Source organism: Penicillium atrosanguineum (assembly GCF_028827265.1).
Source record: "Penicillium atrosanguineum strain IBT 20685 chromosome Unknown utg000005l_segment0_segment0, whole genome shotgun sequence".
Lineage (NCBI taxonomy): Eukaryota > Fungi > Ascomycota > Eurotiomycetes > Eurotiales > Aspergillaceae > Penicillium > Penicillium atrosanguineum.
This window is the reverse complement of record NW_026623137.1, coordinates 2,102,005-2,128,122: the sequence shown is the minus strand read 5'-3', so window position 1 is coordinate 2,128,122 and position 26,118 is coordinate 2,102,005. Positions and strand designations below refer to the sequence as shown.

At 51.8% G+C, this 26,118-nt stretch overlaps 10 protein-coding genes across 10 annotated transcripts; 3 read left to right on the top strand and 7 right to left on the bottom strand.

Moving 5' to 3' along the window:
- Positions 1–684: 684 nt before the first annotated feature.
- N7443_007048 (DEAD/DEAH box helicase) lies at positions 685–4,417 on the top strand (the record flags this gene model as incomplete). Its single annotated transcript, XM_056887104.1, has 2 exons — positions 685–1,729; positions 1,782–4,417. 2 exons carry the CDS (start codon positions 685–687, stop codon positions 4,415–4,417), a joined length of 3,681 nt encoding a protein of 1,226 aa, XP_056740753.1.
- Positions 4,418–4,668: 251 nt separating this feature from the next.
- Positions 4,669–5,657, top strand: N7443_007047 (ribosylnicotinamide kinase; the record flags this gene model as incomplete). Its single annotated transcript, XM_056887103.1, has 2 exons — positions 4,669–4,853; positions 4,922–5,657. The coding sequence occupies 2 exons, from the start codon at positions 4,669–4,671 to the stop codon at positions 5,655–5,657; spliced, it is 921 nt and encodes a 306-aa protein (XP_056740752.1).
- Positions 5,658–5,784: 127 nt separating this feature from the next.
- Positions 5,785–8,187, bottom strand: N7443_007046 (uncharacterized protein; the record flags this gene model as incomplete). Its single annotated transcript, XM_056887102.1, has 2 exons — positions 5,785–8,037; positions 8,092–8,187. The coding sequence occupies 2 exons, from the start codon at positions 8,185–8,187 to the stop codon at positions 5,785–5,787; spliced, it is 2,349 nt and encodes a 782-aa protein (XP_056740751.1).
- Positions 8,188–8,591: 404 nt separating this feature from the next.
- vosA lies at positions 8,592–10,548 on the bottom strand (the record flags this gene model as incomplete). The annotated part of the gene is made up of 10 exons (XM_056887101.1): positions 8,592–8,834; positions 8,917–9,039; positions 9,110–9,431; positions 9,481–9,589; positions 9,649–9,695; positions 9,754–9,838; positions 9,892–10,037; positions 10,108–10,177; positions 10,344–10,411; positions 10,499–10,548. The coding sequence occupies 10 exons, from the start codon at positions 10,546–10,548 to the stop codon at positions 8,592–8,594; spliced, it is 1,263 nt and encodes a 420-aa protein (XP_056740750.1).
- A 3,464-nt stretch (positions 10,549–14,012) lies between these two features.
- On the bottom strand, positions 14,013–17,402 carry N7443_007044 (uncharacterized protein; the record flags this gene model as incomplete). The annotated part of the gene is made up of 5 exons (XM_056887100.1): positions 14,013–15,788; positions 15,829–16,610; positions 16,671–16,718; positions 16,797–16,876; positions 16,939–17,402. 5 exons carry the CDS (start codon positions 17,400–17,402, stop codon positions 14,013–14,015), a joined length of 3,150 nt encoding a protein of 1,049 aa, XP_056740749.1.
- A 654-nt stretch (positions 17,403–18,056) lies between these two features.
- Positions 18,057–18,571, top strand: N7443_007043 (NADH dehydrogenase [ubiquinone] 1 alpha subcomplex subunit 1; the record flags this gene model as incomplete). The annotated part of the gene is made up of 5 exons (XM_056887099.1): positions 18,057–18,104; positions 18,157–18,249; positions 18,325–18,328; positions 18,395–18,489; positions 18,551–18,571. 5 exons carry the CDS (start codon positions 18,057–18,059, stop codon positions 18,569–18,571), a joined length of 261 nt encoding a protein of 86 aa, XP_056740748.1.
- A 139-nt stretch (positions 18,572–18,710) lies between these two features.
- N7443_007042 (arylamine N-acetyltransferase family protein) lies at positions 18,711–19,768 on the bottom strand (the record flags this gene model as incomplete). Its single annotated transcript, XM_056887098.1, has 3 exons — positions 18,711–19,217; positions 19,268–19,313; positions 19,368–19,768. 3 exons carry the CDS (start codon positions 19,766–19,768, stop codon positions 18,711–18,713), a joined length of 954 nt encoding a protein of 317 aa, XP_056740747.1.
- Positions 19,769–20,331: 563 nt separating this feature from the next.
- N7443_007041 (uncharacterized protein) lies at positions 20,332–20,555 on the bottom strand (the record flags this gene model as incomplete). Its single annotated transcript, XM_056887097.1, has 2 exons — positions 20,332–20,429; positions 20,465–20,555. 2 exons carry the CDS (start codon positions 20,553–20,555, stop codon positions 20,332–20,334), a joined length of 189 nt encoding a protein of 62 aa, XP_056740746.1.
- Positions 20,556–20,699: 144 nt separating this feature from the next.
- Positions 20,700–22,404, bottom strand: N7443_007040 (uncharacterized protein; the record flags this gene model as incomplete). The annotated part of the gene is made up of 2 exons (XM_056887096.1): positions 20,700–22,068; positions 22,094–22,404. The coding sequence occupies 2 exons, from the start codon at positions 22,402–22,404 to the stop codon at positions 20,700–20,702; spliced, it is 1,680 nt and encodes a 559-aa protein (XP_056740745.1).
- Positions 22,405–23,626: 1,222 nt separating this feature from the next.
- Positions 23,627–25,806, bottom strand: N7443_007039 (putative HMG box transcriptional regulator; the record flags this gene model as incomplete). Its single annotated transcript, XM_056887095.1, is given in 4 exon segments — positions 23,627–24,323; positions 24,341–25,065; positions 25,118–25,263; positions 25,398–25,806. 4 exon segments carry the CDS (start codon positions 25,804–25,806, stop codon positions 23,627–23,629), a joined length of 1,977 nt encoding a protein of 658 aa, XP_056740744.1.
- Between the last annotated feature and the right edge of the window lie 312 nt (positions 25,807–26,118).

Below are 26,118 nucleotides of genomic sequence, written 5' to 3'. Positions count from 1 at the left end.
TAGCCAGCCATTGAGGCGGCACTCGGGCTAGCATGTTCACCAGAAAACCCACCCTACCCAAGTTCTCCTAGGAAGTCTTGGCAAGCTCAACCCACGATTTCATATGGATGGGTGAAAGACGATGACTTCAGCTACAGGTCGATTCTCTTATTGACTTTTATCCCAGTCCTGACCCACTGACCACCAGGCCTCACATTCTAGGCACTACGTATCATTGAATAGAACGAGTACTTCTGAATTTGATAGGCTCAGCCTCGTTGGATGCCTGGACTCATGAGGGAGTGGCCGCTGTCTGCTGCCAAGTACAACCAAGTACCGCGACGATCCAACGCCGTGGTCCGCCAGTGCTAATATAATCGGTTTTGGACACCGCTTTCCCGTCCGCCCTAATCTTGGCACAGTTGCCTTATTCATGCCTTATTCTAGCCAGCGTGTAGGTCAGGTCGTACAAATCTTTTTTTGCAATAACGTTTTTTTCTTTTGTAACTCTCAAAAGTAGACCTGAAGTGACTAGGATGCTAAGCGACTAATCGAGGGTAGATACTTCCAAGATTACAACTTGATTACTAAAGTTCTGCCGGTCGAAATTCAGCTTATGTCAGCATTGGTGGAGCACGGCGTTAATCACCACGGTACTTGGTATCTCCGTACTGTTCATTCTTCCTGCATGCGTGCTCTGTCATCATGGATGTCGAATTCGTGCCCAGGGCGAGCACCTCAGAGGCTGCATGGGAGCTACAGTCATGGAGAGGTTCTGACGCAGAGGCGGCACCCACTTTGACCTCTTCTGAGGCTACGCCGGCCCCCCAAGATATTGCCCCGGCTGCTACATCAGAATCTTTGCCGCCATCAAATGTGCCAATCCTGAGAGCCGATTTATCTGTGATCGATGGAAGTGCTGAAGGTATCAACCATGTCGATACAGGCGCACATATTGGAAGTTCGAACGTGTCCTTTCATGGCTCTGATGCTCATATGAGTACATCGCAATGCAACGAGTCTACAAATATAAACTCATCTGATTTGATGGACACTATGCCAGACTCTTCTACACCGTCAGCTCATATTCCCAATACATTATCCGTCTCGGTCACAGCGCAGCCCAACAAACAGCTCGAGGACCTCAGACCGCTACTTGCTATAGGAACACTCCGGCAGACAGATTCCCAATTACCAGAGTTTCAGCTACTGGAAGCGAATCGCTGGATCCGCTGCCAGGATCACCATAGAAGTTCCAGCGTTAGAATTTATGTCGACCCAAAACTTGTCCATCAAAACAACACACAGCGCTCTATCAAAGACTTGAGAAACGCTTTCAAAGTAGTGATGTCCAAGACCGACCCTTCACCTGAGGCTTGGCAGGGGCAGAGGGATGCCAATAACCCAGATGCACTATCAAATGATGAAGATGATGAATCGTTGTGGTACATATTCAACACTTTGCAAGATCCAAACCCACAAGTGGGTATTGTCCAAGATGCTCCCTCGCGCAAAGCCATGTCATATCTGTTGTCTGATGAAGATTTCTCAGAGTATGGCCTTAAAACTCCTCTCTATCCATACCAGCGTCGTTCGGCTGCTATGATGGTGCAGCGGGAGGTGCAGCCGGCGCGAATGCTTGATCCGCGTTTGCAGGCGTATTCCAGTCCAACAGGCCTTGAGTATTATTTTGACAAGGAAGATGGATGGATCACTCTTCAAAAGGAGATGTATGATGAGGCTGTTGGAGGTAAGCTTTTGCCCTGGTTTCCATGAAAGATCACTATTAACATGTCAACTAGGTATCCTTGCGGAGACTATGGGCTGCGGGAAAACATTGATTTGTCTTGCCGTCATCTGGGCCACTCGAGGCCATTTCCCAAAGATACCTATTGAGTACTTACCAGCAATACCAGTCCGCGAAAAGACTGGATCTCTCATGGAGATGGCAGCCGCTGCAGCTGGACGAAAATCCCTGCCTTGGAAAGCGCATTTCATTGAGACAGAACAAGATGGCAAATTTTATACCCGCTGTGTCAAGGCCTGTGAATCTAACTGTGGATTCTACGAAATCGCGCCACCTGCGACGAGACACCAAGTCCGGCTGACCACGACTTTCACCCGTCCTCCGCCAAAGCGCATTCGCCTCTGCTCTGGAACACTCATTATCGCCCCCAATAACTTGGTAGATCATTGGATACGCGAGATCAGTGTCCATACTGAAGGCCTCAAGATCCGAGTATTGCGACAAGGGACTGATAAGACACCATCAGCAGACGACCTTCTAGAATTTGACATTGTGCTTTTCTCAAAAACACGCTTTGAACGAGAAGTGGGCGAGCCTGTCAATAACCGGCGCAATACATTTGTCCAGGTTGACTCACCACTGACAGAGCTTCACTGGCTCCGTGTCATTGTTGATGAAGGGCACAATGTTGCAGGCCATGGCTCGAAGACGAACATGATTCACATGCTCGGTCAGCTACATTTCGAGCGTCGTTGGGTTATTTCTGGAACACCCTCTGACAATCTCATCGGACTGGAAGTTAGTCTTGCATCTCAGGAGGCTTATACCAGCGACACTGAGTCTCCTGAAGAAATCGCTGCAGCTGTTCTGCAAGGTCGCAAGAAGACTGGAAATGCTGGCGAGAGGGAGTTGAAAGATCTGGATAGACTCCGGCGCATGGTTATCGAGTTCTTAGATTTGAAACCCTGGTCGAACTGTCCTGCTGATTGGACAAAATACATCAAACCGAAGGGTAAAGACGGTACCCGACGAAAGTCTCCAGCGATTCGCGCTACACTTCAAGGTCTTGTGGTGAGACACCAGGATGACACTGTCAACCGGGAGATCACACTTCCGAAGTTGTACAATAAAACAGTCCATCTGGAACCGACTTTTCATGACCGGTTGTCGATTAATTTGTTCCTCTTCGGACTTGCTGTGAACTCCATTACCTCCGAGCGTCAAGGCCCAGATTACATCTTCGACCCTAGTAACCGGAGGCACCTCAATCAAACTATCACCAACTTGCGCCAGGCTGGATTCTGGTGGGCGGGATCGGAAACGGACCCTCAGGAAACCATCAATCATACGCTCAAGTACATAGACGCCAATCGAGAGAAGATGACACCCGCGGATGTTGAGCAGTTGAGCCGTGGAATGGATATCGCCCGTCTAGCATTGGAATGCAGCAGCTGGCGCGAGTTCAAGCAGCTGCATGAGCTTGGAGTCTTTATGAAGAATTTTCCGGCAGACCACAAGACCCATTGGGCACTTGATCGCGCGAATCCAGACAGGGAACCGCTACTTATGGGCATCACGCAAGCTCGTCATGCCCAGCAATTCGTCACGGAACATCTTCGAGCACATGATCCTTCCGATGGACTATCCTCAAGGGGTCTCAGAGTCAGATTTGAACTCCAGAAGCGTGATAAAGGGGCTACTGCCACAAAGGGTGCACCAGAGTCCGCCAATACATCTGCCGCCCCTGGGCAACTGAGCCATGGCGCGAAGCCCAAGAGCAACAGATCTCCGAAGAAGACTTACTCTCGCAAGATCATCAAGAGACTTCCCGAAGATTCACCCCTTATGAAGACTCAATTCATCGCCACTGCCTCAGCAAAGCTCACATACCTGCTAGACCGAGTCTGGGAGCTTCAAATGCAAGAAAAGATCATCATATTTTACGATAACCCCAACACCGCCTTTTGGATCGCCGAAGGCCTCGAACTCCTCGGTGTCGAGTTTCGTATTTACGCAAGTACACTGAAGACTGATCTTCGCGAAGAATATCTGAACCTGTTCCGTGAAACAAGCGAAGTTCGCGTCCTCCTTATGGATCTACGGCAAGCCTCCCACGGTCTCCACCTCGTACAAGCCTCTCGAGTATTCATCGTGAACCCCATCTGGCAACCCACCGTCGAAAGCCAAGCTATTAAACGTGCCCATCGTCTCGGACAGACTAAACCAGTCTACGTCGAGACGCTCGTTCTCCGAGATACACTAGAAGACCGAATGCTTCGCCGGCGAAAGGAAATGTCAGAGGCCGAGATGCAGAATGCAGAGAAGAGTCTGCTTGATGACCACGCTATGAGCGATATCATTCAGCGAGAGCCCTTTCTAGCCATGCCTGTTGAAGAAAATGCAGAACTGGCGCCTTTGCTGTATGCCACTGGGTTCTTCGATAAACATTCCCTGCCGATCCCCGATGAGGAAGTTGTGGGCAAGCGAGATCAATTGAAGCGGGCTCAGCAGATTGAAGAGTCTGATGCTGATTCCGATGCATTCCCTCCGGAAAGTCCTACACCTAAGAGATCGCGCATTGGGTTTGCATCATCTGTGCAAGTTATCGAAGATGTAGTTGGCTCTTCATCGGAGAGATCTCCAAGGCAGTCCCCAGAGAGGCGGGTGTCGTTGTTCAATCCTGGAGTTTGATTTTTAAGCACGGCGCTGGTGGACCATTGTAGAATACCTAATAAAACATATATCGGTTTTGTTCCGAGTTTCGCTCTCGTTCCTCACTTCCTCGCTCATTCAATAAACGTAACCTCGGAACCCGTATAGATCAGATTTGCGATGGAGATGAGATAAGATAACCGATAAACCCAACCCCTCCTCACCTCATTTCCCATCTCCAATTTCTTACACAAACCACACCCCAACCTCCAATCACAGAAACAGGCACTATGACAGATCCCGACCCCAACCCCCCTCAAGCCCTCATAGTCGGCATATCAGGCCCCTCCTCAAGCGGCAAGACAACCCTCGCCCGCCTCCTCCAACGCATCTTCTGCGGGGTATCTCTGGACTCAACTAAAGCCCTGAACACATTCATAATTCACGAAGACGACTTCTACTACCCAGATGACCAGTACATTCCCCTTAATCTCTCCTAGAACCCTTGTAAGAAGAGAGAGAAAAGAAAACTAACACACCCAGAATCCCATACACAACAACCCCCTCCGGAACCCGCATCCAAGACTGGGACACCGTCTCAGCGATAGACACAGCATTCCTCTCGCAAGCGCTTTCCTACGTCCGCGAAACCGGCCACCTTCCACCCCGACTCCAAAGCAAAGAAGACCAAAACGAGAAAGGCGAGTCTGGCGTTCCGGATTCTCTAGTTTCCGAACTACGGGATTTAGTCGGGAAGAGACTCTCTTCTGCGTCGAAGTCGAATGTAGGCACGATTGCATTCATGGAGGGATTCTTACTCTATGCGCCTCCTCAAGATGAAGGACATGTTTTGAGGAAAGTTCACGGGGCTATTGATCTGCCTTTGTTTCTGCCCGCTAGTTATGCGAACGTGAAGAGGAGGAGGGAAGGAAGGAGTGGGTATGTTACTATTGGAGCGGCGCCGGAGCCAGAGGAGGGGCAGGGGCTTGGGGAGAAAGGGGGCGAGGTTGATCTTGAGGGTGAGGATGATCGGCCGCCGCAGAATTTCTGGGTTGATCCGCCTGGGTATGTGGATGACGTTGTGTGGCCTAGGTACGTGGAGGATCATGCTTGGTTGATTGTTGCGAAGGAGGGGGAGGGAAGTTTGGTGGAGAGAGTTGGGGATGGGTTGGATGTTAGGAGGCATGTTGGGGTTAGGGTTGTTCCTGGGGGTGAGGTCGGGATGGAGACTCTTTTGAGATGGGCTGTTGAGGAGGTTTTGGGGGCTTATTGTTTATAGTTTGGGAGGTTGGGTTGGATGAATTGTTGAAAAGGTGGTGGAATTGAGATGACTGAGCGTTGGCATAGACTCTGATCTCGTTGATCATGTTTGCTAGAAATACATTTTGAGAAAAGAAAGAAGCCCCTTAGTCTTGGGTCGATGAAATAGGTCCTTTCCAACCCAGAAGATAGTCGATGCGATCTCGTAGAGGCATGGAAGTAGGAACAATAGCCCCCAGCAACGTCGCGGATTCTGGCCCTGGCACTGGCCCTGGCACTGGCTCCTGCTCTGGTGTCCCATCGAGATGCTCGGGCTCAGGTTCAGCGATGGCAATTTTCTGTGTAGCACGGTAGACAAAGTTTATCTCATAAAAATGAGCAGCAAGACGGATAAGTAGGAACAAGACGACCAGGGCATAGCAGGTCGATCGGAAGCTCTTCCAGAAAGTGCCCTTGCGCCGTGTATCTCGAATTTCATTATCGATAGGATTGGCGCGTACCATATCAGGCGTCTTCGGAGACTCGGCTTCCTCAAATTCGGCTTGCAGTCCTTCCTCGATATCCGCCTTATCGAGACTCGCTCGGATGCGTGGCATCCACAGTGTAGTTCTTCCACGCGGAACTTTGACTGTCCACGCTAGGACAAACATACCCAGATGAGAGGGATTGCAGATGACTTGAAGCTCAGAAACTCCGATGGTGTCGGTTGTCTTAGAACTCAACTTGATTGTCTCAAACCGCCGTCTAACATCGGGTAGGATTGTGACCCATTCACCTTCAGGTCCGCCGTGGATCCAAATGTAGAAACCACATTTCTTGGCCCAGAAGTCGCGCTGGAGCAGGTCGATCGAACATATGGCGCGGTATTTAACGATGTGAAAAATCGAGTCATTGTCTTCGCATACCACCACTTCGGCACGGATAGCTTGTGTGATTTTGAAGTCCTTGAGGAAGCCGTAGAAACGAGACTCGCAGGGACGGAGGGTGATGACGAGTTTTGACGGGATCAAAAATTGGGCCATCAAACAGCTTTCTACGAGATTATATCGCTTGAAATGAGTGGTGCGAAACTCCATCCCCTGACCTGGAGGCGTACGGAAGTAGACATAGCCATGTTCATTCCGTGCCAACCGTGGCAATCCTGGGACGATGAATTCCCACCAGCCTCTGGGTCTTCCACTCTGCAGAGGCAAGAGGAAAGTGATTGACACTTCATATGCTGCAGGATAGAGATCATGCATGCTTCGGATATGGAAGATTCCATTAGTCAGGACCAACTCAGGGCCGGTGATGGGTGAATAACTGGACGCTGAAAAGTCAAGCTGTGCGGGTACGTCAAATTGGAGATTTTCTTCTTCAGGGCAATCAGTATTGATTTGTGGAGATAAATCTCCAGATGACTGGGTCGTATGCAGCGGTAGAAGATCTCTGGGCGAGTCAGAGATGTGAAGTGAATGAGATTCTCCATGCGAATCGGTCCTGCCCGAAGGTGTGTCCATACGCGAGCTCCCAGCTTCCAGTGAAGGAACACTTCCAGGACTAGATGAAAGCATCGACATATTACAAGGACTCCCCTGCATCGCATCCGTAGAAAGGTTCCTGTACTCGCGCACCCTCTTGCTCTCGAAATCATCCATGCCCTTCATCTTGGCAGTACTCACTAACATGTCAGGAGACGGCGCATTCGACCGGTCCATCCCAAGGAGCGTTCTCTCGGGAATGGGATCATTCTCCTTGCTTACAGGTGACGGAAAACTAGCCTCCAGCTGCCGATAGCCCTCCGCCAGAATAGTCTTATAGTCCAGCGGTGGAACCCTGGCATTTAGATTACTCTCCCACACGGACTGATCAGGAGAAGTAACGGGTCTCGGAATGAGGCTCTGTCTCCTAGAGTGTTTGGACGTCGACGAATCAGGCTGCTTGGCTGCTAGAGTCTTGTACTTGGAGCCACAACCACCGTATGATCTTTCCGAATCGGTGACTGAGTCAGGAAGTGAAGCTGCCTTTGCATTTCTCTTCCGCGGGTTCGGGCTCGGCATGGGCGTTTCGTCGTCTGCGGGTAAGAGGCTGGTTACGCTGATGTAGAAGGGGTCTGATTGAACTGAGACTCCATCTTGACCTGGTTGGACGATGGTGCTGTCTTGGTCTGAGTAGATGGATGGTGCGTCTTCGTCAGGTGACTCGTCATCATTCTCAGTGTCGGATTGGTCGGCCGGTATTGAGGGTTCTCTTACTTCGCGGATCTTGATGGGTGAGTCTCGTATGCGTAGACCTCCGCGTACGGACTCGGCTTTTTCGAAATTGGGGGTTTTCAGGCTAATGCCGTATTCCACGATGTGTAGATTGTGAGATGAGCGGGTGTTTAGAACAGGCAAGTAGATGTCGGGGGTGCACCAGACCTGGAAATTACCGATCATGTTAGTTAGATATCAGGGCTGGGTGGTATCACGTACCTCGACGGAGACGACGACTTCGACAGGGTCAGTCGGCTCTCCTGTCCAGTCACACCATAAGTCCAGGTTGCTAAAAGGGTTCTCGGATTGATCCATGATGTAGAGATAAGAAGGGGTGTCCGTGGGAAGAGAAGTGAAGTATTGAGAAAGGGAAGGAACACGGCAGGAGCATAAGCCATCGATTGCAACAATTAAAACACACACTGTAACTGTTAAAGGCCCTATATACACGAAGGGATAAAAACGACCACACTTTTCGATAAAAAAGACAATAACCTTCCCCCTTCCCTTCCTTCTACCAGCGCCTGATAACAGTAATAATCAAATCCGAAGCCACCCAATGTAAAACCAAAAGTGATATCTAAAACCCACCCCAGTCTATCCAGACAGACAATAAAGAAAATATAGAATAAACCAGTGTAAAGTGTAACAGCCAGAGATGACCTTCGAGGTCAAAGCAACCCGGCAAGAACGAGCGTATGAAAAGTAAAAGAGATCCATCAAGGCGTAGTTCCGTGCGTCGACCCGGGGGGATCAAAGGCCGCTGGGCCGGCAGAGCCATATCGATCGCCATCGGGGGCCATTTGAGAAGGGAGCATCGGAGTGGCTGAGGGAGAGGGCTGGTCATAATAGCCTCGCGCGGTCCCGTTGCCGCTCCGAAGGGGAGGAAGCGTGGTAGAGCTCGTTTGGTATCCGGATCGCGGATATCCTTGAGCCATCATCGCGCCTGTCGAATCCGGGGTCTATCGCGAGCCAAAAGAAAAGAAATCTTTAGCAGGGGACTTCTCACTCCAACACTCACTGGTTGGCGGAGGGGTGCCGTACAGGTGTACCGGGCTGGTTCATCGCCATGAGCTGTCCCACCGCAGCTTGTTGACTGGGGCGGATCTGACCCGATGGATCAGACATTTGAGACATGGGTGCTGAAGGCGGCAGACCGTAGGACATCTAGGGGGATGCAAATTAGTCAAAGCGGTTTATATTGTTGGACTCAATCCCTGAAATGGATGAAACGAACCCCATAATCTGGCACCACTTGTCCAGTCGAGTACTGCATCGGAGCTTGGTATGCGCCTGGCTGGGAGTACATGGTTGCCGGTTGACCGTACGAGTCCATCGGACGAGCCATTCTTCCCTCTGCGTCGTAGATGCTCTGGCGGCCGTAGTCAATCGACGTACGATGCCGCTTGACTGGAGGAGCCCCATAATACGTATAGTCTCGAGCCTGAGTCGGGTAGCCTGTGAAGCCCGTTGCAGGAGGGATCTGAACCGACTGGCGGTCTGGTGACCTCGGAGGCATCGCTTGTGGAAACTCATCCGGTCGAGGAGCGGAGCGTTTCCTGAGCTACAGTCAGTACAATCCTAGTCCAGTACCTTGCTGTTACCTACATCATGGTCCGAGGTTCCTTGCGAATGCGCAACTTGACTCCTTGATCCGCAAACGACCGAGAGAGGAAGGTAGACTCCATCATGCCCGGGAAGTTCTTGGGAGGGGACACTGGGTGACTGTCAGTTGCAAGTCCAATCTCAGGGTAACTTTTCGGGAAATCTCATTACCTCTAAATCGGTCCGAGACAATGGTCTTCAAGTAGGTCACCACTTCCCTGAATCCGAGTCAGCGTCTGCTCCCCCGAGGCTGCGACCGCACAGAGGCACACTCACTTCCGCATTTCGAACAGGGTGAACTTAAGCCGGAATTCGCCCTCGATCTTGACGGAGAGATCCCCGAAGACAAAGAAACCTCCATCTGCTCACAGTCAGTTTGCGTGGAAGCTAGCTCTGCGGCTTGAGCCCACTTACCGCTGTTGTCCACGTCCTTCAGCCGGTGAAGAGACGACACCAGAGTGCCTGCCAAGGCCGTCGACGGAGCTACAGGCACTGGACGATCTTCTGACGCATCGTACAAGCTGCAGCACATGAAATAATACGGGCTTTGCAGGTAGTGTCTGGGAGCGGGGTTAGTAACAAAGTCCCACGAACAGCCCTCGTGACCTCTCCGGAAGCTGGGCCACTTACTGTGCCAGATAGGAACCCTCTTCGCGCACCCTCAGCTGGACGATCGGGGGCGGATCGATGGGTTTGCGTTCTGCAGGAATGGTCGTTAGTAGCTGTACTCTTCACCTTGAACGGGCAGTCCACGCGGGCTTCACCCCCACCACAGCCCGCCACCGAGCTTCAGATCGGCGGGAAGAGGCGAGGACCAGCTAGAGACAACGAGAGGGAAGCGTTAGGAAGGATGCCAGAGCACGTACCTTTCTCTTTGCCCCCGGCCACGCGCGCCCGGTCGGGCTGCTGGCGAATGGTCAGGTCAAAGTCAGAACTGGTGTTGGTTAACATAGTCAGTGGGAGTCCCTGGACCACCGAGTAAGAGTTGCGACTTCTGGAAAAGCAGCTGATTCAAACGAACCTCTGGGCTTCGCGCGAGAGAGAGGCGTCGGAGTACGTGGCTACGCTCATCAAGACGGATGAGTGGAACCCAACGGTATAGCAAGCAGGAACCACCAGAGAGAGACTGGTGGTTTGATCCAGTAATCCAAGAAATTAAGAACCCAGGAATCCCGTAATCCCAGAAACCAGCAGATAAGTGTAGAAAGAAAGAATGGGTCAAATCCGATACCAAAGAAAAGAAAGAGCTGTAGTGGGGAAGAGAAGAGTGGAAGGTGCGGGATTCACGGTAGGCGCGCAACCATGGAAGCGAATTTGGTAATTTGGTGCACGAAAACGGATGGTGACGTTTTCCACCAGAGTCACGGTAGTAGATGGAAGTAGTAATCTGAGTCCTGAGTCCTGAATTCTGAGTTCTGAGTTCTGAGTTCTGAGTTCTGAGTCCCGAGTCCCGAGTCCACTTGGATGGAGTATTCAGAGATGCACTGATTCAGTTCACTGATCCAGAAATTCAGTGATTCACCGAGTCAGGATTGGGCCGTGATTTTTCCCCCGCGGACAAATCAACGTCCCGCCCTGCAAAACTGTTTCTAAGCCGGTGATCGCTGTGATCGCACAGATGGCGAAAATCAAAAAGCTAGCCAATCGCGGTACACGATTGAATCCAGCTAAAAATTTCTGGCGCTATATAGCTGAAAGGTGGAGCAGAGGAGGGGGGGGGGAAAAGGACCCAGGCTTGAGACCGTTAGGACCCGAGCCGTACGCGGTTAGGGGGAAAGTGGATGGGGGTTCAGCTGTGCTCGACCACGGTTTGCTGACTTGGACTGACAGCCGCGATGATGCGCACATTCGGCGCTTCTTTTTTGGGGTCTTGGGTCTTTTGCTCTCTGCTCTTTTGCTCTTTGGGGACTTTTTGCCTTTTGGGTCTTTTGAGTTGGCACTAAGGCCCTTTCCAGCTTGCTTGGTTTTTCCCGGATATGCGAGATCACAGCCGCATCTGGGACCTTGAATCTCTTAGGAGGGGGAACGCCCCTTCTCCCCCACTAAGATCTATCTAGTTTAGGTGATTAGCGTTAGCCTTCGCATTAGGTTTTTTTTTTTTCTCCCTTTCTTTTTTTTTTTTTGTCAGGGTTTGTGGACTGGAACCTTAGGAACGCTCTGACTCCCTCTTATGTCATCCAAGGGGGGGAGTCTGTAAGCGTACCTGACGGTATGGGTAGACCATCCCTTTCATGGGGTTTTCATGGGCTCTTTCGATCCGAAAATCATCGTATTTTCATACCTTCAGTCTTTCTTTGGGATTCGCACTGTGCGTGACCTGTGCGTGACGGTCCTCGCCGCACTCTGTGTGACTGTCCCCCTGGTCGCGCCGGTTCCGGAAATCGAGATCGAACCCGTGTACTTCCCCCGCAAGTCGGAGACCAACACCACAGCGATGGCAGCGCGATGACAGCAGCCCCTGCCCGAGAAATCAGATCGATATCAGATCGATACCGAGATCAGGACCAGGCTCAGATTCAGAGATCACACGCGAATCCAGTTTCGAGGGGACCGAATGGTGTTAGTCCAGTCCAGTCAAGACATCCCGGGTCATGATCATGGTATGGTGGGTTGAGGTTGAGGTTGAGCAGGGGAAAGAAAGTAAGAGGGCACGAATCCTGGTAATTCAACCCAGTGCGATGCGTCACATCGGTGTGTCGTGCAGATGCAGCGATCCTCTCAGAGGGCGCGGGGGCCGATCAAGTTCGTGACAGCCTTGGGGCGCCTGGAACCTTTGAAGACTTGGGCTTGGGGCGGAAACTGTGTGATCGGCTCAGACGCTCGTCCTGTTGTGGGTGCAGGTTGCAGATCGGTGTGTTCTTCACTGCAGCTCTACTTTGGCGCCACACCGGCGCTTCAGCCGCAGACTGAGACTGTTGCATGGTACTTTTGTTTGCTTCCTGGGCGCTTTCCCAATAATTCGAGGACTGCATCCCACGACGCAGGGCTGTAACTTGCCGCATCTTACTCGATCCAAATCTGAGTGGAAGAAGCTTGCAATTTGGAGGGCGCCTGGTGAGGGGGTTTTGCATCACTGGCGTGATGGCTGCAGCTGCAGCTGGAATATGACAAGCGGCCCACCCACAACGAGCCAGGTGCATTGTCGAATAGCCGATAGTGCCGCGGCGATTATGCAAGGGTTGTCGCCGACTCTGTCCACGGCCTCGTCTCCGGTCAATCCCGTAACGGCCAATGCACTGAATGTGTTCACGGGTAGGGCCGTAGAGCCCTGGGCCGATCAATGGCACGCGACATAGCGGAGACTCGAGGCATTAGAGAACAAGATGGCTAAAAAGGGGTGGCCCAAAAGTAGAGCGATTCGGCGACCTTCCTCTGCACCTTTCCGGCTTGTTCCCCGAGGCCAGAGGGTCCGAGATTAAGGTGGGACATCTTCACTTGTGCTGAGCTGACCGGGAGGGGGGGCCAAGGCAGAGGGAAAGAAGACCGAGGCATTGAAGAATAGAAATTCTCCGGGAAGAGATTTCTAAATCCACCTTCATTTTACGACCCTGAAAATTTGGGAGGGGGGGGGGGGGGGGGGAGCAGAAACTAAGAGACTAACCGGCTGGCGTGGAGACGAACAACACATTGCTGCATGAAGTGGCACCTTTTAGCGCACGGCCGGTCTACGTGAACTGTACGCTGAAAACATAGAGTAGATCTATAGACTACGTGGACTAGATAGCTAGTGACCGCTACGAACCACGGAACTCCTAGTTTAAGCATAAACTACGAGTGCCGTGGCCGTTCAGGGCCCGTTCCATGGTTGTTGTGCCCCTGACAGCTCTGCCCCGCTGATCCCGCCGATCGACTGGCTTGGTTCTATTCTCTATTTATTAGCTACTCTCTAGACATCCCCTCTATTCCCAACTAGGCATTAGGTACATTAGGTAGATACTCAATCCTTTCTGATATCATACACTACTCTGATTCCCGACTACCTGGTTCAGCTTCACTAGTTTTCAGCCCCTGGAACACATCACATCCACGTCCCGGTTTGGGCCCTCACACGCACGCGCCTCGTCCTGCACGGACAAGGGGGAGGGGGAAGGGTGGGTTAAGGTTTTTATCTATCCTTATTGTGGACTTCCGGGGACATTCAAAGGTGTCTCAGGGGAGGTGACAGGTCGAATGCCTCAAATTTCGGCCAGACGTCAAATGTTGGCTAGACGCGTCGCGTCTGACTCAGGATCTATGCGCGAACATGACACATGAGAGGAGTAGCACTTCAGAGTAGAATCGAATGGATGGATTAAAAAAAAAAATAACCACGGGAACTCCAGGCTCCGCTCCGCTCCCTTGGACAAGATTCCCAAAAGCACCCGACGGCGCCCGATGCGTCCGCGTCGTCGCTCATTTCAAGCGAGACCGTTAGGTAGGCACAAATTGCAAAGAATAAAAAAAAATACATGTAAGTCTTAGATATCAAACGCCCTTTCTGTATGCGTGGCGAGCGGGTATTCCAGCCCGCCATTCGTTACTTCCAGTGGTCATGTTCATGTCTCCATTACCACGTCGCCGTCTACTTCATAGTCGGCATCTTCCTCTCCCTCGGCGTCGGCGTCAGGGTCGAACTCGTTTGCTTCCGCCGTGGCTTTGACTTTCTTCTCTCGCGTGGCAGATCCGGGCTCGGCGGGGATCACTACTTGGATCTTCTCCACCAGTGCTTTGCGCGTAGAGGACTGAGGGGTCTTGGGGTGTTGCTCGGATTGTTTCCCCCTAGATCGATGGGATACTGCTGTCCCTGGAGAACGTGAAGCAGATTTGGACTTCTTTGAGGGTGTCTTGGGGGCCTCGAGGACTTCCTCGGGGGTAGATTCCTCGTGCTCAACACCATTCGTCTCAACGGTGTCTTGCACCTCATCGTCACCGTTGATCTTCGAAGCTTTGTCACCGTCGGAGGTTTCGTGCGCCATGAGGCCAAGATCTTCAGGGCTCGGGTCGAGATTGGCCTCTTCGTCGAGACCGCCCGGCTCGTCGTCATCGATACCGTTGGTCTTGGCTGGCGAGTCGCCAAGCTTGGTGCTGCGGCCACGACGAACGCTACCCGAAGGCGTGAAGTAAGGGAGCCCAGAGGCTCTGCGAGGTGTGTTGCGGCCACTTGTCCGAATGGTCGTCGGTGTCATGGAGGGCCGGGACCCGTTTGCTTTATGGGGACGGCCAATTTTTTTCTTGCTCGGAGCAGGTACATGAACAGGGGGCCACAATTCGAACCGAGAGGGAGGAATTCCAGCTGCTGGGTTGGGAATTGGAGGTTCCGAGCTTTTGGTGCTTTCGGCGGCGTGAACGCCATTGGTAAGTGCCATAGTCGAAGGAGGTCCAGCAGTTTCATCTGCACCACCGCCATTCAAACCAGTGCGCTCTTCCTCTTCCTCTTCTTCCTCATCCTCGTCAAGGCCGTCCCGAGGTGCGACAGCATGGAGAGGAGCACGATCAAAGTGCGACTGGTTGTTCCGACCCATAATGTACGGGGTCCAGAGCAGCGCATCGGGGTTGAGCGTGACGTAACCCTTGCTCTCCCACTTGCTGATCACTTCTTCAAAATAATTTGTGTCAAGACGGAATGCGTAGGTCTTAGTAAGAGGATCCCGCACCAAGGCGCGTAGCCCTTCCAGCGCGGAGACAATGTCATCTGCCGTCATCCCCGTCCGGTCGGACAGATCTGCTATGCTGACTGGTGTCTTCAAATCACGGAGTTGATACGACAGAATCAGTCGCCAGTAGTTGCGGTATGAAACCAGTCCCATGTCGGAAAGTGGCTTCTCGGGTGAACCGTTCTTGCCTTCGATGCGGGTAAGGAGGTATGAAAAGTCGATGAGAAGGTTACCGTAACCTTTGCGTTGATGAATGGGGAGGGTGAGAATGCAGGAGACGTTGTTTGCTGAGCTGGGTCGTTTTTCTTTGCTGAAATAACCGACGAAATGACATCCCAAATCATCGTACTCACTCATGACATAGAATAGGAATGGCTCAACATCATAGTAAAGAGTCTTGGAGCCCAAGAAGAGTTTAGCAAGAAGACATAGGTTTTGACAATAGACGGGGTTTTTCCGCCCATCGACCTCGAAGATCGAGATTGAGCCATCACGATAAATTTCGTCACCGGGGGGATGCTTCGCGGGACATTTGAGCTTATGCCTGTAAGCGACATAATCTGAATTCATGTACTTGAGACAGAACTCGCAGATGTAAAGCACACGATTGCGACTGTACTCCTCTGGGTAAGGAGCAGCATACCAGGTCTCAATCTCGTAGCCACCAAAGTTGATATACTTGATCTTTGAGGGGGGGGCCTGACACTTTTTGCGATACATTCGTAGTCGACTCGCCGTTGAGTTCCGCATCTCGAACCTTCTGTTGCCATTCTTCTTCGGCTTTCTGGCGAGCCTGCTCAAACTTTTCGCGGTCGACTTGTAAAGGGAGTGTTCTGGATGTTTCCGCATCGGCCTCAGAGAGAATGCCACCATAAGGTTTGGACTTCGAGTCATCGATGTCTCGGTCATGGAAAGGTTGGAAAGAATTGTAGGGTGCTGGGGGAATAGGAGCAAAGTGAGCTTGAGGTGTTTGTGGCACAGGGGGCGGCTTTGGCCCTTTTTTCTTCTTTTTCCTGTCGCGCTGCGATCGACTTGGAATGCTGAGGATTTTGCTCACTTGGCCTTGATCCAGGCGAAAGCCTACCACGAGTTTGCCGGCATGCCTGGAGACTACCCGTATAGGCTCGCGTTCCGTGGCACGGCTTCGCCGAGGGCGCATGGGCCGTGCCGGAGAGTGACCATCGACCACCCCGTTTACCTCCTCAAAGGGAGTATCGTTCACATCAGACGCATCTGTCTGGCGTCGTCGTTTGCGAAGAACAGGCACATGTTCCTCCGCTTCGACCGAAGAAGCTTTCCGCTTTCGCAGCGACCGGGAGCTATTAACGTCTTCGATGGTAGTGTCGAATATGGAATGGAACCCCGACCCTTCTTTCCCCATGTGTGCAGGTAAAAGCTCTTTAGGAAGATGAGAGGACCCGGATTTTTGTTGCGATGCGGGACTCGCCACGGGGTCAGGTTCTAGCTTGTTTTGAACGCAGGTGGGACATTTCCACGGATCTACACGATCGGGAGTTAGCGAGTGGGCCCTTCCGAAGATGAGCTTTATCTCCGACATACCTTCAGTATCATTAAATGCTTCTTGTTCACGGGCGCATTGTCGATGAGCTATCAGAATGCCGAGTCAGTCAAAGAGGCAGAATTTGGGAAAGGGTTAAGCATCCGTTTGGACCCGCAAACACGTACAGTGGTCTCCGCAAACAACACAAGTAAGCCACTCTTCAAAGTCTTCGCTCGGATCATGTTCTTCGTCTTGGGTGCAGAATCTATCGCGGATTAGCATGGGCCATGCTCAGGCCAGCCTGCAGTCTAAGCTCCTGTCACTTACATGCAATTTGCGCGGCTGCGGATATCTGCGTCCGCGTCTTCGCCTCCATTGCTTTCTGCTTCCCAGTCCTCTTCAGCTTCGGATTCACCTTCACTTGACTCCGCATTGGATGCGTCTCGGTCGATTTCGTCCTCAAACGCCGGGTCAGCGTCCGCATCCTCGTCGTCAGATGATGCCTCGTCGTCCGGGACTTTCACAGCGCCAACCGGCTCGGTCTCATCGTTGTCGCCACTTGACTGATCACTATTGGCGTCATCGCGCATTGCTTCGCTGTCCGCGCCGTCAGCGTTGTCCTCGGCTTCTTCTCCGCTATATGCACGGTGCACCGCATCCTGAAGCTGCTGGTCCATTTGGTACAAATCCGTCTCCTCTTCACCCTCCGCGTCGATGTCGCTGTCAACTTGGTCCGTAGGCGGGTCGAGCTTGCCCGGGTTGTCTTTTGCCGGCGGCACCGTCGCCGCCATTTTAAGAGCCACCGCAGTCGCCAGTTCGTACGAACTCTTGTGTTAATTAGCGCGCGCAGGTACGTGTATCGAAAGATCCAGTTGTAGAAGGGTCCAACAGACACAACCTACAGAGCCACCCCGCACGCGTTGGTGGCGAACCGGGGGAGCATCTGGAGCTCCGAAAGGAGTATGAAAGGCAGGGAGGACCAGCGCGAGCACTCAAATCATGAAGCTTAAGTTTCGTTTGGAAGATGTGTTCGCCGGGCGCAAACAAGCTGAATAAAAGCAGAGGTGTCAGTTGGCTGTCACAGTTCGTAAGCGCGTGTCGCGGGGAAAAGGCGACTCACCCCAGGCAGTAGACAGCAGAGTATGCAGAAAAGAAAGATACAAGACGCGTCGACGAACGAATCAAGCTCTGGGGCCGAAGTTATCTGGAAATCGAATGCGATCCGCTGCCCCTTGACCCTGCGAGTGTCGTTGCAGGCGGCTGACTCAACTGACGCTAAACCCTTTCGAGCCGCGCAGACCTCGTTGCCGGCGACGCTTCTTCCTCCCCTCCTTCGTGCTCTCCGCAATTCGCCCTTTATCTACGACACGAGCCAGGTTTTGGTTCGCTCAGACTTCAATTCACTCTAACCGATTCACCTCAACCGACTCTCGCGACCGCACAACATGGGCGTTCCCTTTGAAGCTTTGCTCCCTTACGGGATTATCTTGGGCGTGCGTCTCATTCGTCAATTCCCTCTGGAGCTATAACTGACGCCCACCATAGATGTTCGGCCTGTCCGGATATGGCATCTCCTTTGTGAAGGGCTTTGCCAACGACGGCAAGAAGGCCCGCTGGAACCGGGACCTCTGGGATCGTGTAAGTGAAGTCTTAAAGTCTTGGAAGTCGGCTGCGGTCGGAACTCACAGAACACACCGGCTAACTATCTCACAGCAAAGTAAGTAACGATCAAATCGACGGAATCATCGCCCGCAATCAGATCGACAGGACTAACCATACACAGTGATGGAGCGTGACTTGCGACTTACCGGCTCGGAGCGCGGGCAATCCAGCAACCATGTGGCTCCCAAGGGCTTCGACGTCAGCAACCCGTGGAAGGTATGGACAAGACATCATTGTGAATCTCGCAGCTACCGAATAATGCTGACCCAGTGTGCAGGTCGAGAAGCGGATCTTCTAGGCTCAAAATCGCAATGTTTTCTTATTATGTCCTCGTCTGTTTCGCGATTACCTTACATACCTTCCGCAATTTTCCTTAGAAACGCCGCTGTATCATACCATCGAACCCGTTTCTGTTCTATCTTTTTTTCTATTTGAGTCTATATGAGCTCGGAGGTTAAACCTCGGATTCCTTCGATCTCGTTCTTGCGAAGGTGCACGTCAAAGTACTTGACCAGTGCCTCGATCCGATCCTCTTCAGTATGGAGCACTTGCAGAATCTCTGTCTGTCCACGCATTCGTCGCTTGACTTCTTGACCAGCCATGATGCACTGGCCGATAATCTTTCGAGCATCTTCATCCATGATCATTTTCTGGCACACGAAGGTCTTTGTGAACCAGCTAGTCCGGGTTTGACTGACGGCAAAGTTCATTACCTCAAAGTCCTGCGGTAGAAACTCCACATCGTTGAAGCAGATCATGGGTAGCCACTTGCTCTCCGCGTTGTATCTGAGCTGGTAGATCCAGATTTTCTGGGTCTTATCGGTAAACTCGTCAATAGTTTCCCTTACTAAACGCATCTCGCTGGGGTCGATGCATGTAGCTGCCACGCCCTCTTGGAGACGTAATGGTGCCGTAGATCCGTTGTTGCCGAACCCGGTGTCAACCTATCGTGCTATCAGACTTGCAGATATAGATGAACATTGGAGGTACTTACCATGTATTTAATCCCCTCAATGATGACGATAAGAAGCATGTGTCCGCTTTTGAAGGTGTCAGCAGAATATACCATGGCTGATCAATTAGAGGAACCATACAAGGAAAAGAACTGTCCGTTGTCAATGCCCTTCGACGCAGCATGGCTGACACGACCACCCGTAGCGTAAACCAAGAACGACAGAGAACGTAGAACAATCAAGAATAGCCCCGTGTTCTCCATACAATATCCATCCAACCCTCTCTCAACCATCTTCTCATACAGGCTGTCTGGGTTCAACGAGATGGTGTGGTGCTGCGAATAGTGCAGCCCCGAGTTACCCCAGGGAATAGCTGCCAGGTGATGGCGCTGGAGATCTGCCAGGGTACCCAAGGCATCAGTCTGAATTCGCTGTCGTACGTCCTGTACAAGCGAAACATCTTGTGTGTTGGCACCGTTGTATCTGATTCGCTTCAGGTACGCTTCCAGCTGTGCCTCGGTATATATCGGTTTGGATCCCATGGCGGCGAGGTACTTTCTGCGCGGCCAACACCAGAAGAGCGGTTGTTGAGTATTGTGATAGGCGTCCAGTGGGATGAGTTTCAAGATTGATGACCGACTCTTTCCCCACCCCACATTCTCCCCGCCATTCGGTAACTGGTGTTTGCGCTTCTTCCGTTACACATGACAGTATTGCAAGTTTTATAATCCAAATGGCGGCAATGGCGATAACTGTGCTGTCAAGACAGAGAGTTGAAATCGTAAAAGATAAAGGACATACTGAATACATTAATCTGATCCCCAGAATTCTATATCTTCACTCTTGGCGGCATCATGTTTATATACATATCCTTTTTCGGCACCAAATCAAGATTTGCCTTTTCAACTATCGTGCATGGTTTCTCCATAGAGTCGAAACACCCGAGACCCTCATAATCTGTGGTATGACTCCAATATGATATAGCGCAAGGTAAGACTACCTACCTCCATACGAGAGTATTCGCAATGCAACAATGCCTCCGACACCATTCTCTCAATCAGCAAGCCAGAAGAGCTGGTGGGTCTTTTTAATCTTCCGTGATAATTCAGGCTTCAGCGATTCCGACGTGGTTCTCCTCGGCCATCCGCCACACATACCACTGCTTTTCTCCATTCACCATTGTGGCCTTTCCCTCAGTGAGTTCTACATTACGAGAAAAGCCTGTCACATTGACTTACCCACACTGCGATGACTGGGATCCTGCAAATGGGGTTCTAGCTCTTCTGCAGCTCGTGAATCATGTCCATGCCGGACTAGCTCGATCTGCATTGGCCCACTTCTACTTTTGCTCCTACTTTTACTTCTACTTGTACTTGTACTTGCCAATCGCGCGCGTAAAAATTGTATTCATTAAAGATCTAGATGGTCGTGGTATCTTGTCTATGTGAAAAAAAAAAAAAGAACTCTAAGACTCTAAGCTCCTCGAGGCTTGAAGGTGCTTCCGCCTCCGCCACCGCCGCGACGGGCTCCACGGCCACCACCTCGGCCACCGCGGCCTCCACCGCGACCTCCACCGCGCTTCTTCTCAACACCACCATGATGGTCACGGCCAGCTCCGGGGCTCAGGGCATCACGGGGTTTTCCAGAGTGTTGTCCATTGGAACGGCTGCGCGGGCGAGCACCGCCTCCATTGAAGTCATTCCCGCTTCCGTAGTTGAAGCCAGGAACACCCTTCAAACCCATCTTGCCAATAACCTTCCTATCCATGGGCGGGGCCTCGGGGCAAGCCATACCCTCAATAGCCATCGTATTAGCCATCTGGACGAGACCAGCTTTGTCCAGACGGAGAGGCTTCAGGAGACCTGAGCCGGCGAAGAATCCAATAAAGGACGAGTAGGCACGTTGCTTGGTCTCTTCATCAATGGCGTACATGGCTGTGGTGACGGCGTCGGCGGATAAGGGTGCGGCCGCATTGATGGCGTCGGTCTGAGGGTGGGGCTTGATAGGGAGGTGGCGGTTGACCTTCATGAAGAAAGACTCGCCCTCGGTGAGGAGGATGATAGCACGGCCATCGTTGCCGGCACGGGCTGTACGACCGACACGGTGAACGTACTGCTCACCATTGGACGGCAGACCAACCTGAATGACCAGGTCGACATTGGGGAAATCCATTCCACGGCCGATAACATCGGAGGCGAACATGATTCCGGCAGAAGCCTCCTTGAACATCTCAGTAGTCTTTGTACGACGGCTCTGATTCAGTCTGGAGTGGATCTCAAACACCTTCAAGGGAGTCAAGCCCTCGGAGAAGACATTCGCCAAGAGAGCAACCATGTTTGCTGTAACCCCAAAGACAATGATTTTGCGGCAGGTTTTGCTCTCCAGGTTAAGAAGAGCTGCAAGTGTGGTAAAGGTGTCTGCCACGGACGGGATCAGGACATGGTACTGGGGTACCCTCTCGTGAGTGGGGGCTTCGTTCTTATCGATAGTCGAAATATTGCTGTAACCAGACTTCAAGACGACACTGACGACATCCTTGACCTTGGGAGGAACAGTGGCGGAGAAACACATTCCCTGCCAGCCAGTGCTCTTGGCCGGGATGAGTTGCAGGATGCGCTTGACATCAGCAATGAAACCGGACTCCAGCATGGTATCCGCCTCATCCAAAACCAGGGTCTGAATGTTTGACATCTTCTCGGCAGTGTATTCCTCAGACAGGTAATCCTTGAGTCGTCCGGGAGTAGCCACCAGAATGGAAGGAGCGCCCTTCATGAAACGGTTGTGAGCCGAGGCGCGCGCAGTTCCTCCCACGGCGATGTGGCATTCAAGGGGGGGTCGTAAGCTGCGAAGTGAGCTGATCGCATGACTTGGCGATCTGTTGAGCGAGCTCTCGGGTGGGGGTAATGATCAAGATGGCGACCTTGCCTCTGGGAGGGGCCTGGCCTTGGAGCAGACAGTGCAAAGCCGGAAGCAAGAATGCGAGTGTTTTACCAGTACCAGTCTTGGCCTGGACGAGGCAGTCACTGCGCCAGCTGGGAAGTTCAGTCAAAACACGCTGCTGAACGGGGGTCATGGACGTGAAACCCATCACATCAAGGGCTTTGAGAAGTCTGGGGTCCAGCTTCCCAGCCATACTGGAGTACGGCTGGGCGCTAGCGTCGATTCCGGGACCTTGCATGAGGTCGATGGTCAAAAATTAATTCAAAAAATGAACAGTTTTTTGATTGAAAAAATTTCAAACCAACCTTGGAAGCCTAGGGGTCAGTATCTGTTTTTTTTCGACGGTGAGGCGTGGCAGTATCTGTTATCGTTTGATAACTCATTGGCGCTAACCTTATCGGGTGACCCACATGTCTGGAGAAGATTAGTCCAGGACAAAGAACGCGCGTGTATTCACTGCAAATCACCGGAATATGCTATTGCTCGAATTTCCCGTGGTCGGTGTAGATGCTTGCTTAGAAGCGTCATTCTCTCTTCTAAATTGGATATTCTCATTCCGGTGAGGTCCGATGAATCCAGGGTCGGTTTCTGTGGATCATTGAACAGGCGGGTTTGCACTTATAATAACTTGGAAGACGTCGACTTGCACCTTGGATCGCAAGAGAGATGATGCTAACATGGTACCGCGTGAATAAAAAGCAGGTAGTCATATTGTGCAACCAGCTTTAAGCGGGACCGTAATTATATCTGATCGACATGACTACCACGAATGTGCATGAGCGTGAAGAACCAGTGTTATGACTAGCGTCTCGGATCCGAGATCGACCGATCAGCCCAATTACGATCGCGATCTACAATATGAGAAGTGCGACGAATCGAAATAGACACCGTCCTGAGATACGTCATACTGCGTGATCGGTAGATTTGATCGTGGTTGCGGTTTCCAATTAGACAGAGCCTAGTGGATAATCTCTTCTCACTAGTGGGAGGGGCAGGAATCAACATCACGACAGTTTTGGTAGGCTTGAGTTTTTCAGTATTACTCTTCTTTGGAATTCAAATCTGAGATCATGAGCTCATGAGATCATTGAGCAAGAGGATGAGACTGTACGTGCGGGCTGTTTTGGAGTTGACTCGTATAACACCACACCTGGCGTGTCGAAAATTGATATTTCAACCGCAAAAAGGAACCTTAGCCCCATAGAAATAGATCAAACCAGTGAACAGAATCTACAAACTCGCACTCCAGGGCTCTGGCTACTACCTACGTCACCCAAAAACAGAATCACGGATTCATACCATACCAATCCATTAAACATACCAACCGCGAGGCCACCTAATTTTCACACGAATATTTCTATTAAATGCAATTGTACCCTCCATCCATACGCCTAGTCGAAAATCGATTCATAGCCACCAGGACAGATGAGCAACAGATGAGCAAAAAGCCAGTCCAATAATCAACCCGTCAAGAAATCCTCAATCTCAAACCCAACTCTCTTCAGGGCCTTCTCCTCCAACTCCCTCGACGTGCCAGCAACCTTCCTCAAAATAACAGTCCTGGCATCCTGCAATCTGACCTCAACTGGACTCCCGCCCGCACGATCGAGTTCATCTTTCGTGCATTCGCGAATGTAGACGGTAATATCAGGCCCGGTGCAGCCTCGCCATAGAGAAGCCATCCACTGCCAATGGTCTAGTGGTGTATATGAGTCTTGGATAGGGATGGAGCATGCAAAGGCATCTGCGGTCGTGAGTTGGTACCGTGGGACTAGTGCGACTGGAATAGGGGATTGAGGTACAGGTTGAGGTTGTTGAGAGGGACTTGCTTCTGAGGCTTCTGAAGAGTCTGGCGGGGAGTTTACCTGGAGAGTCGCAGTTTTTGGAAAGACTGTTTTTGGCGAGAGGCTTGAAGCTGAAGCGGAATCCGCGTCTGGGGAGGAGCGGGTAGAGTCGGATTTGATGAATGTGTTGACTTCGTCTGAGATGCGGTGCCAGGCGGAGATTTTGTCGATGTAGTCGTTCATTCCGGCGTCGCCTATTTGAGAGGGATCTGGAGCTTCGGGGCCCGGGAATATGCGGACGGAGTATTTTGATTCTTTTTGTAGGAGGCGATCGAGGAAGTCGACTGCTATTTGGACGAGCTGGGGGTCTTGGCTGTCGATTGAGATGACGGGGCCTCTGTAGATGGTGGTTGAGATTGAGTCGCGGAAGGAAGGGAGGAGGGGGGTGAGATTTTGGCGAGGACCTTGATCTTGTTGAGGAAGGGGATTGTCATGACTGTTGCTTCGACGGAGCCATCTTGAGAGAATGGTGTCAGGGGGGTCATGGGTGTCGTGGTTTTCAGCGGGGGAAGCTTCAGGCTGAGGTCCGGGTGTGGAGAGCTGGGGATGCTGCCGAATCTCTGGGTGTGGATCATGGGGAGTGGACTTGGGTGTTGGAGCTCTGATCGGGTGTATGGAGACATCGGGTATGTGATCTCAGGGCTTCTGTCCCGATGAGCATACTGGGGTTGGTGGGAGACACGGCGACGCTTGACATCTGGAGCATGATCTTCCTCGGGGAAGCGGCGGGCTCGAGACTCCAGCTGGTCAACTCTCACTGGTTTAGGCTGCGGTTTCGTATCTGCTCGACAGGACGATCTTCTTGACATAACCGTGATCGGGCATGAGCCTGCTGAGAGACTTGATCGGCTGATTGGCGTGTCGGTAGGAGTGAATGGTGTCATTGGGGAAGAAGGAGCATTCATAATACGTCCACCACATCGGTTACATGTCGACTGTCCCGAAGGGTTGTGACTGATGCCGGAAACTGAGCCACGGGCGCTGCCATCTCGACCAGACCGCTTAGGTTGATAGCGGTAGTCGGGATATTGCTGTTGATGGCGGTCTTTCTCCTCCTATAGATCGTGATCAGTGATTGGAACTCTAAAAATCTGATGTAGATCTTACCCTTGCAAGAGAATTCCACTTTTCCCGTTCCTCATCCGACAGAGCTTTCCACTGTCTTCCAATGATCTTGGAGATATCTGGATTTGACAGACCTGGGTTCTGATGCACCACGGCTGCCTGATAATGTTGACGGTAGAGAATAAAAGCTATCCACAAATTAGCACCGCTATCACAGATATAGGTCCAGGGGGGCGAAAAGGTCCCAAAACAAGCGCAACGATTCAAAACAGAGATCACTTGCCATGCTCTAAGGACCAGGGTACAGACGGTATCGACTCACAGTTACGCGGCCGGGGAATTTTCGGATCCGGCTTGCAGAGACACCAACTGATCTCCTTGGACATTCTTGGACTGGAACCTCGAGAAGAAGACGATGAGCTGTCTCGAAGAGCGAGATCATTCGTGGTGAGCAAAGGCCCCGTAGGTCTTCCCATCTGCGGATTGAGTTCGGGTTTGGCACGGTCCAAGGTGGTCATATCTTGATTCGTGGGGCCAGTGGATGGGTGTCGAGCCTCGGGATATCTGCAGGCGGCACCCAGGGGATCTGGACGGAGCGGCAAGGCTCCATGGGACATGGGCAAGTCGTTCATGATCTTGTGCTCAATGAGATTGCTGGATCTGGGCAGCGAGACTTGAGAAGAGACATGGTGCAAAGCAACCGGGTTGGGGAGCACTCGGTTGTAAGACATTTATCTAGTGTGAATGGAGGCGAGAACAGCCGGAAAAGAGAAGAGGAAGGAAAGAAAGAAATGGAAAAAAGGAAAAGAAGTGAAAGAAGAAAGATAGGCGGGGAGACCGAAGGAAGGAAGCAAAGTATAAACGGGGATGAAAGGAAGAAGACAACACGGGGGAAAGTAGAGAATGGTCGAGGTGGGCGACAGCACAGTCCGAGACAAAGAGCAACAGAGACGATCCACCGGGGCCGACAGGTCCAAAAGAGCAGGAAACAGTGCGAAACAAAGCGAGATGGGACGAGCTATTCGAGGCCTTTTTTTTGCGAT